This window comes from Nyctereutes procyonoides, unplaced genomic scaffold (assembly GCF_905146905.1).
Source record: "Nyctereutes procyonoides isolate TBG_1078 unplaced genomic scaffold, NYPRO_anot_genome, whole genome shotgun sequence".
Classification (NCBI taxonomy): domain Eukaryota; kingdom Metazoa; phylum Chordata; class Mammalia; order Carnivora; family Canidae; genus Nyctereutes; species Nyctereutes procyonoides.
In genome coordinates, this window is record NW_026575145.1 from 15642182 (window position 1) to 15661588 (window position 19407).

Genomic DNA, 19407 nt, shown 5'->3' on the forward strand with positions numbered 1-19407 from the left:
TTCACCAGTACTCATAGCTCAGAGTATCCTTCTCGAGAGACATAGTATTAAGGAGGAACGGTTAACAACAGACCTCAAAGTTCCTCTCTCAGACCCAGCCACATGCAACCTAGGAGACATCAAGCAGCTCAGCCCCCAGGATCTGTGTCTATCCCAGACTATCTGAGAGTTCTTCTATAAAATGGTACTCAGAGGAGGACTATGAACTAGGCTAGCAAATGCTACATACAGTGTTTTGAATTGCAGCCAAGATCATTTACAGAAATAATTCTTGGAATGTTAAAGAGGGTATTTTAAAAACTAGAAATGTAGTAGGAGGAACACATATTTTTGAATAGAAGTCTGGGGTGTTCTTCATGTTCTGATAATCTTGCTGAAGTGGGAAGGTCATTAGCTGAGCTTTGTTGCATAAGGAAGGTTAACAAACATTTCCAGAGTGCTGGAAATAAGACCTTCACAGAAATGAAAATTAATTTTCTGCACTAAGAAATGATCTCTTAGAAAATCTCTGGGGGTCTGCTGGCTTTCCAGGTCTTGAACTAGTTATAGCACATATTTTCTTTCTTTAAAGAGCCTCAGTATTATTCTATTATTCACCAACAGACATTCAAACATCTTCTGTGAAGGTCCCTGAGCCACCTTCATTCTGGTGCCCACAGTGATGTCTGAGACACATGAATCCTGGTTATGATGGATGAAACAATTCTGTGTGGAGGTCTTACTATAAGGTGGCTGGAGACCACCTGCACAATGGTCTAGCAAAGGTCAACCACCAGGATGATTAGATGAAATCTGAGTTTCAATAACATTTATATGCTGTAGTTGATTTTAAATTATTATATGATACTTATATTCATATATTTTAGTACATTTAATCCTCAAAGTAGTTTGAAATTGACTATTAATGATGATACAGATGTATATTTATTGCCACACTAGTTTACTGATATGTCAAACATTTACAACATATAATTAAAAATTACCAGACAGGATGCATGACGTGGTCCCATTTTTATACAAATATACATATATACTTAGGGGTATAAATCACAGCAACAAATCTAGTGAGTTACAGACTTTTTTAAAAAGTTATTTAAGATAAATAGGGGGCATCTGAAACTTAGAGAATCTAAGTAAAAGAACTGAGGCCACATCTCATAAAAAGTAAAGCCAGGATTTGAATCCAGGTATATCTAAAGCCAAAGATCCAAAGCTTGTCTTACATTTTGTTAGGCTACTTTCTTGGCCACTTTTTAAGTGGTGACCCAGGCTTCTCAAGGGATTCCTTTGTTTATAAAATAAGGAAATCTACTCCACACTTCCAAAAGAATTCATAAAAATGAGATTTTGGTAACTAGTACACCTACAATCTCCAAATTAGGTAGAGACATAATGACTCCTTAGGTTGATTAAGCTACTCTAGGTTTGAGTTGCCTTCATTTCTGTACTGTCTATACACACAAATTGGGAGAAAAACATAAATGAGCCACATTTAACCATGGCTGTCATAAAAGTATCTTAAAGGATGCAATTGTTTAAGTGTAAATATATTAAAATATTTAATTCCATTCATCTCAGGATCTCTGGCCCTCTGGTAATTAGATCATAATCTTACTCAAGGACCATTTTATATTGTCCTAAGTTATTTCACTGACCTCGCAATAGAAATTTCTTATTCCCATCATGAGGAAAAGGAACATGATTCATAAGACAATGAGCTCTGAATTCCAGCCTTATATTAACCTGCTGATAACTGTGGTTCTGAAATGAGGAAAGGAAGAGAGGGCTTAAGAGACATGAAAGGACAGTGAGCTGTAATAAGGCTCATTCTGATGTCAAAAACTTAAAGAGGACTTCCTGTCCAAGGACTTCCTTGTTTTACAGCAAACTATAAGGAAAATTTATCTTCAGGAAGTTACCCTTACTAGTTATTTTAAGGTCAAAAGGTTTTGTTAAGAAAGTCATCACTCTAGTTGTCTAGTTCTCATGTGTAGAAACTTAAACTGAGTTTAAAAGTTCTATCTTTCACTTGATCTGGAAGTATAAAAATAATATATGTGGAGAAAAGTCAGAATATTATTATATTGCCTGCTTTATTTTAGTTTTAACATTCAATACTTAAATGCAAAATGTTTTCCTTCTATTAGGTAATGGCTATTTATAGCACACTATAAAAGAACACATTTCTTAAACAAGCCATATCCTAGACCTATACTGTCCGATATGGTAACTAATAAGTGTGGCTAGTTCAAATTGAGATGTGCTTTAAATTGTAAAATACACAGCAGATTTTAAAGACTTAGAACAAAGCAAGAATGTAAACTGTTAATAATTTTTGTATTGAAAAAAAAGGGGGGGAGGTGCCTGGGAGGCTCAGTTGGTTAAGCATCTAACACTTTGGCATAGGTCATGATCTCAGGATTGTGAGATGAAGCCCCACATCCATCTCCTCACTGGGCATGAAATCTGTTTAAGATTCTCTCTCCCTCTCCCTCTGTCTCTGCCCCTTCTAAAAAATAATAATAATTTTTATGCTGATTACATGTTGAAATGATAATACTTGAATATGTTGGATTAAATCAAATATATTGTCAAAATGAACTCTACATAATTCTTTTTATTATTTTAATGTGACTTCTAGGGAATTTTTAATGAGGCTTGTATATTTCTATTTGGCAGCATTGCCTTACATTTTTACCTAGTATTACCATACTAGTTTACTGATATGGCAAACATTTACAACATATAATTAAAAATTACCAAACAGGATGCATGTTATTAGTATCCTGAGTTAGGAATAAGAATATCAGACTTTATTCTGGTCTTTTGGAGATATCTTGGGCTTACAATTTACTTTAGAGGATTGAAAATGTAAAACCTTTACCAGTATGGAACAAAATAGAGAGCATGAAACTAATGCACACAAATGTAGTATACACACAGGGCACCTGGGTGACTCAGTTAAGCATCCAATTCTTGATTTCGGCTCAAGTCATGATCTCAGGGTCATGAGACTGAGCCCCACCTCAGGTTCCAAGCTTAGCACAGAGTCTCTGCTTGAGATTCTCTTTCTCCCTCCTTCTCTTTCTCTCACACATGCGTGCCTGTGTGCATGTGTGCGTGTGTGTGTGTGTGTGGTATAGTAGTAGTAGTAGTAGTAGTAGTAGTAGTAGTAGTAGTAGTATACACATGTCTTAAATCCTTTGTCTCTCTTTCTCTCTGTCTTCATCACCACTACCCAAGTCCTACCTTTGTTTCTTGCCTGGACTAATAAATTAGCTTTCTTTTTTTAAAAAGATTTTATTCATTTGAGAGAAAGTGAAAGAGAGCACAAGCAGGGGTTAGGGGTGGGAGGAACAGAGCAGAGGGAGAGGCAGAAGCAGGCTCCCTGATTAGCAGGATGCCTCATGAAAGGCTCAATCCCAGGACCCTGAGATCAAGTCCTGAGCCAACAGCAGACACTTACTGACTGAGCCACCCACGCACCCCTAAAATAACCTTTTAACAGATGTAGAAGATCCTCTTTGATGCCTACCCATAACTCCTTGACTTTACCATATCAGTCCTTGCTAGCCAGAATTCCTTCGCCAGAATCTACTTTCTACTTTTTTTCCCCCAAAGCTTTCTCTGGCCACAGGATCCCATTCTGCTCATATGTGTGATAGAGGAAGTACCAAGAAATTAACATCCTCCTCTGACAGGAGTTGGGTGTATAAATACCCCAGCTCCTTGTCCTTGGATGGAGTAACCTAGCATTGTGTTCCAAACCATTTCTCAGAGTTCTACAGTGGGCTTATGTGTGAAGATACCCAAAGCTGTATCTTGTTTAATAATTCACCTTTTATTTGTTCTGCGCTTCCCTATCTCTCTTTACCCAGGTTTCCTGGGATTGGTCTGTGAATAAACTACTTGCCCTAGAATCCTGTTTCAGAACCCAAACTAAATGAATTGGTCTTCCTACTTTCACTCTCACCACCCATCAATCCATTCTCCATCTCAAAAGTCAGTTTATCTTTTTAAACTGCCACAGTGACTATATCACTTTTTATCTGAAACCTCTCAATTTCCCATCACTCTTAGAAAGACCATCCATTACCTTAGTTTCAAGTTTCTTGACGTCAATTCTATTGACTGCTTTACTAGCTGAGTTTTGTCACATTAGAGACCTTACCATCATGCATAACTGCTATACTTTGAAAATTGAAAATTCCAGTATCTCACACTCTGACCATAATCTTCTATCCTCATATAAACACTACCGCTCTGCCAGCACCAGACCTCAAGTTCCTCAATCCTTTCTGCCCATCTATCAAATTGATCATGGCTTTGCACAGTCCCTGTTCTACCTAAACACCTAGCAATATCACATCTACTGCTCTCTTATCAGCACTGTTAATTCTGTTGGTCTCTTCCCCTGGTAGTATCAGCTTGCAAACCACCAGCCCTGAATATTTCGAGGAAGCCATTAGCCCTAAATATTTTGACAATCTGCTTAAGCTTTAACATCCAGGTTGGAAGCAAATGTATCAGCAGTAAATTACTGCTCATAGGTGGGCACTTGACGGGATGAGCACTGGGTGTTATTCTGTATGTTGACAAATTGAACACCAATAAAAAATAAATTTATTAAAAAAAATTACTGCCCATAATTTAAAATTTGCACAATGAGGTAATTCCCCCCTTCCCAAGAGGATAGACCCACAAATGAGTGTTCCCCAACCTCAAACAGACCCTTAACGATACTCATTATTTTTATATACCTCTTATTACTTTCATTGGAAATTCTAAACCTTCATCACTTTCCAACATCCTTCCTCTGTTCACTTTCAGATTACCTTGGGTTTGAATTTGCAGGGTAACAAATCTATCCAGGGTATTAACTCTTTCACTTCTATTGACAGCCTCTCCCTCCACCTGTGCTCCAAACCTCAAACTTTTCTCTCCCAGGACTGACCTAAATCCAAGTCCTCTCATAATCAAGACCTGGGCCAACTTCCCAACCTCACTTTCAGCTTCTCCTCCAGATACATCCTACCTGCAGCTCCAGGAATACAGTCCAGACATGGAGAGGATCTGGAGCCTGACGAGGTGAATTATATCCAACAAGGCTAGGAGCAAACCCCAGAAGTCTCCTGAATAAAGCTCAATTCTTGTTTCCAGGAAGGCTGTCATAACAAGGACCCTGCCAAGGAGAAGAATGCAAGTCATAAACCATGGAATAAAGTTAAAAAGTCATGAGCCAAAGATTCCAAAAAATGGAGAGACCCAATTAGGAGAGCAAGAGCAGATAAGAAATAGAAAGGGGCCAATATAGAAATGACAGACATGGAGCAAGACTTAAGTGAGGTCCAAGGTAATGCTCTACCTCTTTTCTCTTTTCTTTTCTTTTTTTTTTTTTTTGGTTTGGAATGATAATTTTTTAATTTTTTATTTTAATTCCAATTAGTTAGTGTACAGTGTTATAAAAGTTTCAGGTGTACAATATTCAACAATTCCATACATCACCCACTGCTCATCATAAGTGTACTCTTTAATCCCCATCTCCTATTTCCCCCATCCCCCCACCTACCTCCCCTCTGGTAACTATCAGTTTTCTCTCTATAGTTAAGAGTTTGTTTATTGGCTTGTCTCTCCCTCTCTCCCTTTTTCCCCCTTTGCTCATTTATTTCTTAAACTCCACATGAGTGAAATTATATGATAATTATCTTTATCTGACTAACTTATTTTGCTTAGCCTTATGCTCTCTAGCTCCAGCCACATCATTACAAATGGCAAAATTTCATTCCTTTCTATGGCTAAATAATATTCCATTCTCTCTCTATACACACACACACACACACACACACACATCACATCTTCTTTTTCCATTCATCAATTGATGGATAACTAGGCTGTTTCCATACATTGGCTATTGTAAATAATGCTGATATAAACATAGGGGTGCATAAATCTCTTTGAATTAGTGTTTATGTATTCTTTAGAATGATAAGTTTTAATGCTTTTTATTTGAAAGTCAGAATTAATATTTATTTTTTAAATTTTTAAAAAGATTTTATTTATTTATTCATGAGAGACATAGAAGAAAGGCAGACATAGGCAGAGGGAGAAGCAGGCTCCCTGCAAGGAGCCTGATGCTGACCTCAATCTCAGGACCCTGGGATCATGACCTGAGCCAAAGGCAGATGCTCAACCACTGAGCCACCCAGGTGTCCCTATTTTCATTTTTTTTAAGATTTGATTTATTTATTTAACAGAGAGACAGAGCAAGTGAGCATAAGCAGGGGGAGGGGCAGAAAGAGAGAGGGAAAAGCAGGCTCTCTGTTGAGCAGGGAGCCTGATTCAGGGCTTGATCATAGGTGCTCAGGATCATGACCTGAGCTGAAGGCAGACACTTAACCAACTGAGCCACCCAGGTGCCCCTGAAACCCAGAATTAACTTCTTAAAAAGCAAATCATTGAAAGCACCATCACCATCACTGAAAAGCCACTACATACAAAACGGAAAATGTAGGGATGCCTGGGTGGCTCAGTGGTTGAGCAACTGCCTTTGGCTCAAGACGCGATCCCGGGGTCCTGGGATCAAGTCCCACATCAGGATCCCTGCATGGAGCCTGCTTTTCCCTTTGCCTATGTCTCTGCCTCTCTATGTATCTCATGAATAAATAAATAAAATATTTTTTTAAAAAGAAAATGCAATATGCATAAAATATACTTTCTGGTAGAGAAATAAACCACTCCAGTAGTAATCTATTAAACGTAACTTTTCTTGAACAAACAGTGCTCTGTTTGTATAAAATGGGAATAAAATAGGATAGTGTTACCTTATGTAATGACATATGTCTGCCTATTTAAATAATAAAAGACTTCACATTTTTATACAGAGTCCAATATACTTAGGTCTATTATAAAATAGTATTCTAAGGAAATGTTATAACTTTAATGATAAACTGGTAGTCTAAATGGTCATAATTACAAAGAAAAAATATCCACTAAAAAGGACATTAGAGAACATAAAATATAGAATGAAAAAATATTCCTTTTAAAAAAATTTTATTATTAAAGTGTTGTTGACATACAATGTTACATACGTTTCAGATGTACAACAGTGATTCAACAATTCTATACTTTTCTCAAGGCTCACCATAAGTGTTGTCACCATACATTACTACAAATTAACTACATTCCCTATGCTGTACTTTTCATCTTGGTGACTTATTTATTTTATAACTGGAAGTTTATACCTCTTAATCCCCATCACTTATTTCACTCATTCCCCCACCCTGCTTTTCCTCTTAATTACTGTACAATTGGTTACTTCATATCATTCCAATCCCATTAAATGTCATCTACAGAAAGATCCCCCAACTACCCTATCTAGAATAACCAATTAGGTATTCATCACATCTCCATGTTTTATATTCTTTATAATACTATAGTGCTAGGTAATATTTCTTTATTAACTTTAATAACTTTATTATTGTCCATTTCTTCCCACTAGAATGTAAGCTCTATGGAAACAAAGCTCTTCTCATTTATTCTGTATCCCTAATGGCAAGAACAGTCATCCAAATACTTCAAATATCTGATAAATAGTACATAAATGAATTAAATCTCAGGGATACTCTGCATTTTTTTAAAAAAAACCTCCAAGTGATTCTAACATCAGCCAGAATGGAGACCACTGAGCTAACACCTGCTTTGTTCCTACTATGCTGGGACATAGAGGGTGGTAAGAAGTGATCTTGAAAAATGCAAAACCAGGCCAAACAAAGCACTGCTCTCTTTTGCTAAGCCTTTAACCACACTGATTCTAAGACCTAGTATATGCTCTCCTCAACATTCCTAAGCTAGTCATTTCAGGAACCATCTTCTTTAATAACTATAAACATTGAGACAATTATTTTGAACTATTTACCATAAGATACCTAGGAATAAAACTAACCAAAAAGGCAAAGGATCTGTACTCAGAAAACTATAGAACACTCATGAAAGAAATTGAGGAAGACATAAAGAATGGAAAAAATGTTCCACGCTAATGAATTAGAAGAACAAATATTGTTAAAATGTCTATGCTACCTAGAGTAATCTATACATTCAACACAATCCCTATCAAAATCAACTTTTTTCACAGAGCTGGAACAAATAACCCTAAAATTTGTATGGAACCAGAAAAAAACCTGAATAGCCAAAGGAATGTAGAAAAAAACAACCAAAGCCGGTGGCATCACAATCCCTAATATCAAATTCTATTACAAAGCTGTAATCAAGACAATATGGTCCCGGCACAAAAGCAGATACATAGATCAATGGAACAGAACAGAGAACCCAGAAATGGACCCACGACTATATGGTCAACTAATCTTCAACAAAGCAGGAAAAAATATCCAATGGAAAAAAGTCTCTTCAATAAATGGTACTGGGAAAATGGATAGCCACATGCAGAAGAATGAAACTGGACCATTTTCTTACACCATACACCATACACAAAAACTCAAAATGGACGAAAGACCTAAATGTAAGACAGGAATCCATCAAATTCCTAGAGGAGAACACAGGCAGCAACTTTTGTGACCTAGTCATAGCAACTTCTTGCTAGACACATCTCCAAAGGCAAGGGAAACAAAGGCAAAAATGAACTATTTAGGGGTTTCATCAAGATAAAAAGCTTTTGCACACCAGTCAATAAAATCAAAAGACAATATACAGAATGAGAGAAGATACTTGCAAATGTCCTATTAGACAGAGAGCTAGTATCGAAACATTTATAAAGAACTTATCAAACTCAACACCCAAAGAACAAATAAGCCAATCAAGAAACAGGAAGACATGAACAGACATTTCTCCAAACAATACTTACAAATGGCCAACAGACACATGAAGATATGGTCATATCACTTGGCATCAGGGAAATACAAATCAAAACCACTATGAGATGCCACCTGACACCAATTAGAAGGGCTAAACTGAACAAGTCAGGAAATGACAGATGTTGGCGAGGATGTGGATACAAATGGAGTGATCCGAAGGGGTACTTGCACCCCAATGTTTATAGCAGCAATGTCCACAATAGCCTATGAAAAAAGCCCAGATGTCCATCGACAGATGAATAAAGATGTGGTGTGTATATATACACAATACACACACACACACACACACACACACAGTGAAACACTACTCAGTCATCAAAAAGAATGAATTCTTACCATTTGCAATGACGTGGATGGAACTGGAGGGTATTACGCTAAGCAAAATAAGTCAGTCAGAGAAAGACAATTATCATATATCTTACTCATGTGGAATTTAAGAAACGAAACAGAGGATTACAGGGCAGAGAGGAAAACATAAACAACAAAATCAGAGAAGGAGACAAACCATAAGAAACTCTTTTTTTTTAATTTTTATTTATTTATGATAGTCACACACAGAGACAGAGAGGAAGAGACACAGGCAGAGGGAGAAGCAGGCTCCATGCACCGGGAGCCCAACGTGGGATTCAATCCCGGGTCCCCAGGATCGCGTCCTGGGCCAAAGGCAGGCGCCAAACCACTGCGCCACCCAATGATCCCAAGAAACTCTTAATCATAGGAAACAAACTGAGAGTTGCTGGAGGGGAAGGTAGTGTGGGGGATGGGGTAGCTGGGTGATGGACATTAAGGATGCCACATGATATAATTATGTATGTATATGTGATGGGAATTATGTAAGACTGATGAATCACTGACCTGTACTTCTGAAACTAATAATACATTATATATCAATTGAGTTTAAATTAAAAAATAAATAAAATAAAATTTACTTTGTACAAAGTACTATATTAAATACTGAGGGATTAAACATGAAAATCTTGGGATGCCTGGGTGACTCAGCGGTTGGGCGTCTGCCTTTGTCTCGGGGCGTGATCCCAGAATCCGGGATTGAGTCCCGCATCAGGCTTCTTGCGGGGAGCCTGCTTCCCCTCTGCCTATGTCTCTTCCTCTCTCTCTCTCTGTCTCTCATGAATAAATAAATAAATCTTAAAAAAAAAAACATGAAAATCTCATGCAAGGGAAAAAAGAGATTTTCTTTCTTTCTTTTTACACTTAGGAATGAGAAAAGAGACTCAGAAAAGTTATACAAATAAGTAGCAGAGTTGAGATTTATATATAGCAGTTTTTTTCTATCATATACTTTCTTGTGCAATCAATATAGTGCATCAGTATTTTTAGTGTACATTATTTCTGTCCCAACTCATTTATTAACTAATAATGGAATCTAGGAGAAGCTCTCAAAAGCTCTATGGGTCTTAGTCTATTCACCTATAGAATCAGGAATTAAATGTAATTAATTCCTTGGTCTCTCTCAGCTCTAAAAATTATATACAAAGATGAGTTCCTAGACTTTTAAGCATTTGATTTTGCAACATCATCTGCTTCCACATTTCCATATATTTCATACTGTGATTATATCAAAACAACATAAAACAGTTTGTTTCCATGACTGCTTTTCTTGAAACCACCTGACTTTATGTGAAATATAAAAGTGAAATGAATGAAGTCACATCACCAAAGCCACAGAAGAGAAGATAACTTCCTCAAACACAGTCTGCTTATTTCCCAAAAGAGTTAATGTCATTGGTTTAACTATCTATTCAAAGAAAAAACTCACTAATTACAGTATTTCTGAGGACAGTTATGAAAGAGTTAAATTTTAGGCTCTTTAATGGTGGTACTAACCCTTGTATATTTGGGGGTGTTAAACAACAGTATCTAATATGTTTGTTATTTATGAATTTTACTAATTATAAAATTTGAAAATACAGAATGAAAGAAAGAGAAGGAAAAGCATAGTCCACATCCCCCACCTTTTTTATCAATAAAACAGCAGAGGGCAGTGGAAGGAGCCCTTGTTCTTTTATTGGTGAAAACTACTGTGAATCATTTAACTCTGCACCTCAGTTTGCTAATCTTCAAAATTAGCAGATTTGAATAAAATAATATCTCAGGCTGCTCCCGGATGTGTGAATTAACCCAAAGGGCATGAAATCTGAGCAAGAAATCATTCTTAGAATCCAGTAGCAAGTTTGAAAACTTATCCTGAAGCAAAGAAGAGCAGTTCTTAGGGTGAAAGTCACAGTCTCAAATGAATTAAGAACTAAAATTTAAGCCTATTTCTAACAAGGCTACAGTAGCAATGACAGCTTTAAGATTCTAACACAAACTAGGTAACTGATTCCTGAGCTTCTGCACTGAAGCCACACAGAGGTTTTGATGTATTTTTCTCTACTGGCAGAGCAGAGATCAAGAGGAATCTGAGCGGGAAAGAAATTAGGACACTAGGGTCGACACAGAAGCTAATCCTAAAAAATTTCAGAGATGGATTGGACAGAAGAAAATAGGAAATGTAGGACTCAGTTCATAAATATATTACCTGTGTTGCGGATTCCTTATAACGAGATCATCTTCCGTGATATGGTACCCAACTCTGTGTTCTTCACAACCATTTTTAACAATTGTACAGATGCAAGCAAAAGATAAAAGTCTTAATCTTTCCCAACTAAATAATATTAATCTTTTCCCTGCCCTCACACATTTCATTTTAATGCGAAACTCAATATTTGTTTTTCTTCCTATTTTCACTCCAGCGGGATTAGGTAGCTCATTTCCAGACTCACTTTTTTCCATGCTTGATATGTACCACTTCCCTATGTACCCAACACCATGCTCCACATGCTAATGAACATGCTACCCTCAAGGCAGAGTGGGTGCCTGATGGATGACCACATATGAGAAGATCATTTTTAATCAGTGTTTTAACACCTGCAACAAGTTTATTGACCCTAAATAGAATGACTGTTTATGGATTTTTTTTTTAATTTCCTTTTAAAATGGAGAAAGGACTTGAAGAAGTACTCATTTCTCTACCTTCTCCTCTTTGGCATATATTTCACAGAAAAAGGAACTGGGAAAGAGCAAGAAGGTCTCACGGAATATTTAAATAGTAGCTTCAAAGCTGGGGAATAGCATCAGTAAGAAGAAAGGCAGATGAAATGAAGTAACAGTGTCACTGATTTTTGTCTCTGTCCATGGAGAACAGACTGCTGGTTTAGAATCACTCTGGCCTGCCTAAGACCATCTGACATGCAGATATAACTCCAAGGTAAGAGTCCCTGGGCAAGCAGGTTTTATCCTGGTGCTATCATCTGAAATAAACCATCTAGGTTTACTCCAGATCAGCTTCCCAACCCCAGAAACTACACAGGTGGCATCTCTTTATGATTCACTGAATCATATGAATCACTTGATGATTAGAACTGAATCACTTGCTGTAAGGAAATTTGAGAAAATGAGTGCACGGCTTTCTAGTCCCTGTAGCAGGCAGTGAGGAAGACTGTAAGTGGCTGTGCTATTTGCCAGAGGACAGTGCCTGCCACAGCAATGAACTCAACAGGAAATTCAGATGCAGAGTGTAGAGACCCTGCAATCTCCAATATGTATCAAAAGTCTCCATATTTGAGCATTATAAAGGAAAAGTATCATTTGGGGGAAGGCCAGTGCTTTATTTTTTAATTAAATGCTGTTGCACTACGCAGGATAGGTCATTGCTAATGATGAACACACTGTTGAGAGAATATTAAGTGAATTTAACTCTTGGGAAAGTTTTTAGAGCTTTAGTATGAAAGGTAGAAAAGAACATACTACTTAATGTCACTTCTGTACTACATTACAATAAAGTATCTAAATTAACACAGATCAGCTTCCTGAAGTTCTCATGCCCATCCCGACAGGAGCAGTGTTTCCAAGCAGAGGTGGGGTCTACCTGAAAGCCAGCATGCCAAAGGTATCACTATAGCAAGGTCTCAAAATAACTCTAAATCTGAGAACTTCTGCCCCCATAGAAGAACATTTTGATTTTTCTGGAAATCACTGCTGGAACTCTAGAATTCAGCAGAGAGGCTATGAAGAAGAAAGGAATGTCACCTGCAGTAATAAAATAATAGGTAAAAAGTTAGAGTGCTTAATGTATGCCATGAAAGGAGCTAAGTGTTTTATATACATTATGTTATTTCATCCTCATAAAAACTGATTGGGGTTTAGAAGGTGAAAGGGGCTCAGAGTTAAGAGTCCACAGAGCTGGTAAGTGGTAGAAATAGAATGGAATCCCAGTTCTGTGGGACACCAGAGCCCAGGTTCTGCCCCACTAATTTATACTCAAGTACTTTAAAACCATGTTAAAAGATCATTGAAAATGAAGAAATCTGGGATGCCTGGGTGGTTCAGCAGTTGAGTGTCTGCTTTTGGCTCAGGGCCTGATCCCAGAGTCCAGGGATCAAGTCCCACATCAGGCTCCCTGCTTGGAGCCTGCTTCTCCCTCTGCCTGTGTCTCTGCCTCTCTCTCTCTCTCTCTCTCTCTCTCTCTCTCTGTCTCTCACGAATAAATAAAAATCCTTTTAAAAAATGAAGAAGTCTCCTGGTATATGCAATAAATCAAAGTTCCTGGGAAAATTTATATACTTTTCAGAACCACTACCCATATTGATTTTGTTCAATTCCTGTATTACTTTCAGATGCCCTTCTAGAGGTCAGGCACACAACTGTTTAAAAATAACTTCCCTAAAATTCAGGTATCCAGTGTCTTATACACATACACAAAAAGACCACACACACACACCTCACAGACATACAAACACCACATAAACACACACTACATAGATAAATGCACACAAGCCACAGAAACCATACACTATACACACAAATGCCACACATTACTGTACCACAGATACAAAGATCACACACACACACACACACACACACACACACACCCTCCATGCACACCCAATGGATTCAAACACACCACAGAGACACACACAAGACTATATATCCACATATGCAGACAACTGCACCTGAGATATACAGACAGACCACAGACACACCACAAAGACAGATACACATACACAGATACACAAAGGCCATCCATTCACAGTATAAGAAATTCTCCATGCAATTTTGTTTCTCCATTTCTACTCATACCCCAATATCTACCCAGTTTTCACCATATTTATCATCTCAGTCACATCGCACCTCCTGCTGCTGGTCTGTTTTCTCCATTCCACTGCATCCCAGATCATGAACACAAGCTCTTTTCCTTCAATTCCCCAAAGCAACCACCAATACAAGACAGTTGTGATTAATGAGAAGGGACATTACACCATGTTAAAGCATAGCAAATGGATTAAACCTGAATATTAGACAATTCCTCATTTTAAAGCCTCTGTGTCATTTCTGCTTTTCAGAATATCTCACTGACCTTTTCTCCTCTTCAAGCTTCCTAACCTCCTGCCGTGTTTTTCCTGAGGCCCCCCTCTCTGAAGAGCATCCTCACTCCTCCCTCTTCTCATGGCTCCAGGGCCTTCACAGCCTCTTTCCCAGGTTCCTACTCTTCCACTCACCGTTGCCTACCTATTCCATGTCCTTACACTTCATAGCAGACTACTAAGGTATTTTCCTGAAGAGGGCCATTTTTCTATTTTGGAGAAAAATTTTGCAACTCCCTTAGAAGGCAGAATTAACTTAAAGCAATTGTGGTTTTAATAACAATTATTTCTTCTCTATATATATTCTTAGAATGTTTTTGCTTAGTGAAAAAAATCATCAGCAATCTCCATTAAAGCAATTTATCCAATTCATCAAAAACCAATTTGTTGCTATGACTATCATATATAGTAGCTATTTTCCAAAACATTCTCAGATTCATATTTTCAATACTACAGGAATAATTATCCAAGAAATGGGATATTTTGTATAATCAAATACTCAGATTCATGGAGCATTAGCAAAACACTACACATGAATTATAATTTTCAAAGAAATAACATAAAACACTGGTAGGGTTCCCCACCTACCACAATGCTGGCACCGTGGGAAATGTTGATAAATAAGAAATTTAACCCCTGTAAACCTCACTTCCTCTTCTGTTTAAATATTCGTCTTTATGAGGAAAAAAGAAATGACTTTTTTATAAAGCTCCTAGCATATAAAAATAATTAGATAAATGTAAACTCCTTTTCTACCTCTTTTCTTTCCCCAAGTAAGGAAGAATTACCACTATATTCAACAGTACATGTTCCTCTTTGATTGATAATTTTGAAGGCACTTTACAATCTTTTTCTGGGGGTGGGAGCATAGGGAGAGGGAGAGGGAATATTAAGCAGGCTCCATGCCCAGAGCAGAGCCTGAGACAGGGCTCAATCTCACAACCTGAGCCAAAATCAAGAGTCAGACCCTTAACCAACCCTAGAGCTGCCCAGGCGCCCCAGAATGTCACACTATTATGGTGCCCTAGCCTAGGGCTCCCAAATGAGTATTGGTTCTTATCATGTGTTGACTGTTAAACTACTAGCTAACAGCATTTACTACATATAATAATTACCTCACGGGAGAAACCTAATTCTAGCTCTAAATGATTACTGATTTGCAGTAGTTGTTAATTTTGTTACTCAATTTCATTAGCAACATTTGCCCTGACCAAGTCTTAGTCAAGTAAAACTGATCCTACACTGCTTTATTCAAGAAGTTATGACCCACAAGGAGGGTCAGACTTATGGCTCATTCCTAAATAGAAGATTTTTAGCTACCTAAATTTATTGCTTCAAGTCAAAATATCCCAAACTTTATTTCTCTTTCACATTAATTTCATCTGTATTATTTCTATTTTGGATGCTCAAATTAATCTGCTCTTAATTCTTCATACAAAATAAAAATAAAAGGCTTAGGAAAATATCTGATTTGTAATATTGTGGAAATATTGTTTGTCATTTCATAATTTTTTTAAGTAGGCTCCATGCCCAACGTGGGTCTTGAGCTCAAAACCCTGAATTCAAGAGTTGCATGTTCTACCAACTGAGCAAGCCAAGTGCCCCTTTGTTTACCATTTTAAAAATAGTGTCATTTTCATTAAAGAGGGCACATGGTGTAATGAGCACTGGGTATTAGATAAGACTGATGAATCACTGAACTCTACCTCTGAAACCAGTAATACATTATATGTTAATTAATCGAATTTAAATAAAATAAAATAAATAAAAATAGTGGCATTTTGACTATTACTATGCAAAAATTACTGTTTGCGTTTCCATATTTAACCTTTTTTTTTTTTTGGCTTCTTTTTTGTGGTTATTTTCCTCGTCTCTCTCTACAGGTAATTATGGATCTGATCAACTTTACTGATTTGCTCAATGTCTCCACTTTAGGAAGAAACAGCACTCACTTTCCAGCTCCTGCCTCAAACGTGATCATCGCCTTTCTTCTGTGCATGTCCGTTATAATTGGTACCATCACCAATGGTCTCTACCTGTGGGTGCTTAAATTCAAGATGAAAAAGACTGTCAATACGCTCTTATTTTTTCATCTCATTCTCTCATATTTTATTTCTACGTTGATTCTACCATTTATAGCCAGCACCTACCTTCAGGACAATCACTGGAGCTTTGGAACTGCCATGTGCAAGGTCTTCAATGCCACTTTGTCAGTGGGGATGTTTGCCTCCATTTTCTTCCTCTCAGCCATCAGCATTGACCGTTACCTTCTCACTCTTCACCCTGTGTGGTCACAGCTGCACCGAACCCCACGCTGGGCTTCCAGCATCATCCTGGTAATCTGGCTCTCTGCCATTGCCCTCGGCATGCCCTATTTGATTTTCAGGGAGACACATGATGACCATAAAGGAAGAGTGACCTGCCAAAATAACTATGCTGTGTCTCCTAACTGGGAAAGCAAAAAGATGCAAATATTAAGGGAAAAGATTCATGTAGCCTTTTTCATTGGCCGCTTCTTGCTGGGCTTCCTTCTGCCTTTCTTTATCATCACCCTTTGTTATAAAAGAGTAGCCAACAAGATGAAAGAGAGGGGCCTGTTTAAATCCAATAAGCCCTTCAAAGTCATGGTGACTGCCATTATCTCTTTCTTTGTGTGCTGGATGCCCTACCATGTCCACCAGGGCTTACTTCTCACTAAGAACCAATCAGTACTTTTACAGCTGACTCAGATACTTACAGTGGTAACTATTTCTTTCTATGCCATCTTTTCTCCTACACTCTACCTGCTTACTGGGGAGAACTTCAAAAATATTTTCAAAAGGTCCCTTCTTGCTCTGTTTGAGTCAACATTAAGTGAGGACTTTTTGGCAGAAAGGACACAAAACCTAAATTCAGAAGCCTACATTTAAATTTTGGATCCCAGAACAAACAATGGACTCTTAGTCAATTATACCACCAGAGATGTACCTTCTACTTTTATATAATATAATCCCTCTATTATAGAGACATCCAGGCTGTACTATGGTTAGATCTACGAATATTAAAGAGGCTTTAAGAAAGCAAGCAATGGGTGATGTTGCAAAGGTCATTATTTTTACTGTTTTTATTGCGGTAAAATATAAACAACATAAAATTTGCCATTTTCACCATTTTAAAATGTACATTTCAGTTGCATTAAGTGTTTCGCAACCACCACCACTATTTCCAAAAAATTTTATTACCCCAAAGAGAAACTCTGCACCAATTAACTAGTAACTCATTTCCCCTTCCCTACAACCCCTCATAACTTCTAATCTGCTTTCTGTCTCTGTGAATTTGCTATTCTAGATATTCCATATAAGTAGATACAACATTTCTTATTTTGTGTCTAGCCTATTTTGTGTAGCATAATGTTTTCAAAGTTCATCTATATTGTAACATGTATCAGAACTTTATTCTTTATGGCTAAATAATATTCTACTGTATGTTCATTCCATTGTGTGTTTTGTTTATTCTTCTGTTAAAGGACATTTGGGTTGTTTGTACCTTTGGCCATTGTGAATAATGCTCTGTGAACACTGATAATATAAGTATGTGTTTGAGTCCTTGTTTTCAATTATTTTGAGTTATTTTAAGTTACTGGGTCTTATAGCAATTTTATGTTCAGCTTTCTGAGGAACCACCATACTTTTCCACAGAAGCTTCACTATGTTATGTTCCCACCAGCAAAATTTCCCCTTTCTCCACACCCTTACCCACACTTATTATTTTCCTTTTTTTTTTCAATTATACTCATCCCAGTTGGTGTGAAATGATGCAAATATGATTCTTAACCTTTGGTTTTTGAGGCTATAGGAATATCAATTTCTAAATACCAATAGTGTCCACTGATCTGAATTTTCTGTCACAAAATCTTCTAACAAAAAGACATCTGAACTAAGATCCTTCTTATTTACATGGCACCTAAATTATTTAATTGATATGAACAAAATTTAACATGAGGATGACAAAGCACTTATTTTTCATATCTATCTTAAAGTATAAAGAATTTATACTTCAATATTTTCAATGTAATGATATCTTAAATGTCTCTTTTCAATACCCATAGATAGAACGGTCTTAGAAATATGTGACTGATAATTATAAATGTTTAAGAATCTGCCTAGGTAATGTCATGATGTATTTAATTTTAGAATAGTCATAACAATATTAATTTATCTTCCCTGGTTTTCAAGTTTTGCTTCAAGTTTTTATAATATAAGAGCACCTAAATTATGTAAGACCATATAGTATCACTGACATATTACCTTTCACATATTTAGTTCATTAGTTCTATCAGTCAATAGATAGTTCTATCTATCTAGTTCAACTGATACAGAATGCAGACATTTAGGCCACAACACTCAATCCCTAAATATTCCAGCTGGCTTTGCACAAACCATTCCAAGCCACAGAAATCCCCAGAATGGACAATCAGAAATCCCCAGAATGGACAATATTAATTACAAGGGGTTACAGAAAGGAAGGAAAATTAACCTTCATTATTAACTTTTTTTAAAGAAAAGTAATAGTAGTTTGATGTCCTAGAAACCCTGCTAATTGACTTGGCATCACTACCTCTCTGGAATCTGGGGACTTGGTCTCTCTCTCTCTCTCTCTCTCTCTCTCTCTCTGAATAAGAGGGACAAAAACCTTTGCATATTTGACAATTTTCATTGCTGGCCTCTATTCATGCTTTTGGAGCTGGAACTGTTTTTCCTAGAACAGGAGGAGTAGGATTGATGAGCAGGCTGTGGCTCCAAGTATCCTTACAGTAAGCAAGGGCCAGTGCTTCTTCCCTCTGCACACTTGTATGTCCTGATAAGGCCACTGAAATTTATGATGCAGGACTTAAGGAAGTTATTGGATGAAACATATGACTCTTTGAAATCAAGAATAGCATTGGAAACCTAGAAGCTACGGAGACAGCCTTTTATCTTCCTCCTCAAAGTTGCTACAATAACAAACAAGGAAGTGCTCTTTTTTTTTTTTTAATATTTGGTTCCATTTCTCGGTAGATTGTAAAGTCAAGGACAGAAGCAGCCTATCAGTCATACTATTTCTATAATAGTATATACAATTGGTATCCAATAAAAGAT

The 19407-nt window shown here is 37.1% G+C and overlaps 1 protein-coding gene across 1 annotated transcript; it reads left to right on the plus strand.

Moving 5' to 3' along the window:
* The first annotated feature begins 12091 nt into the window (after positions 1 to 12091).
* On the plus strand, positions 12092 to 17199 carry GPR33 (G protein-coupled receptor 33). The gene is made up of 2 exons (XM_055309266.1): positions 12092 to 12135; positions 16174 to 17199. The coding sequence occupies exon 2, from the start codon at positions 16180 to 16182 to the stop codon at positions 17197 to 17199; it is 1020 nt and encodes a 339-aa protein (XP_055165241.1). The 5' UTR covers positions 12092 to 12135; positions 16174 to 16179.
* Positions 17200 to 19407: the final 2208 nt, after the last annotated feature.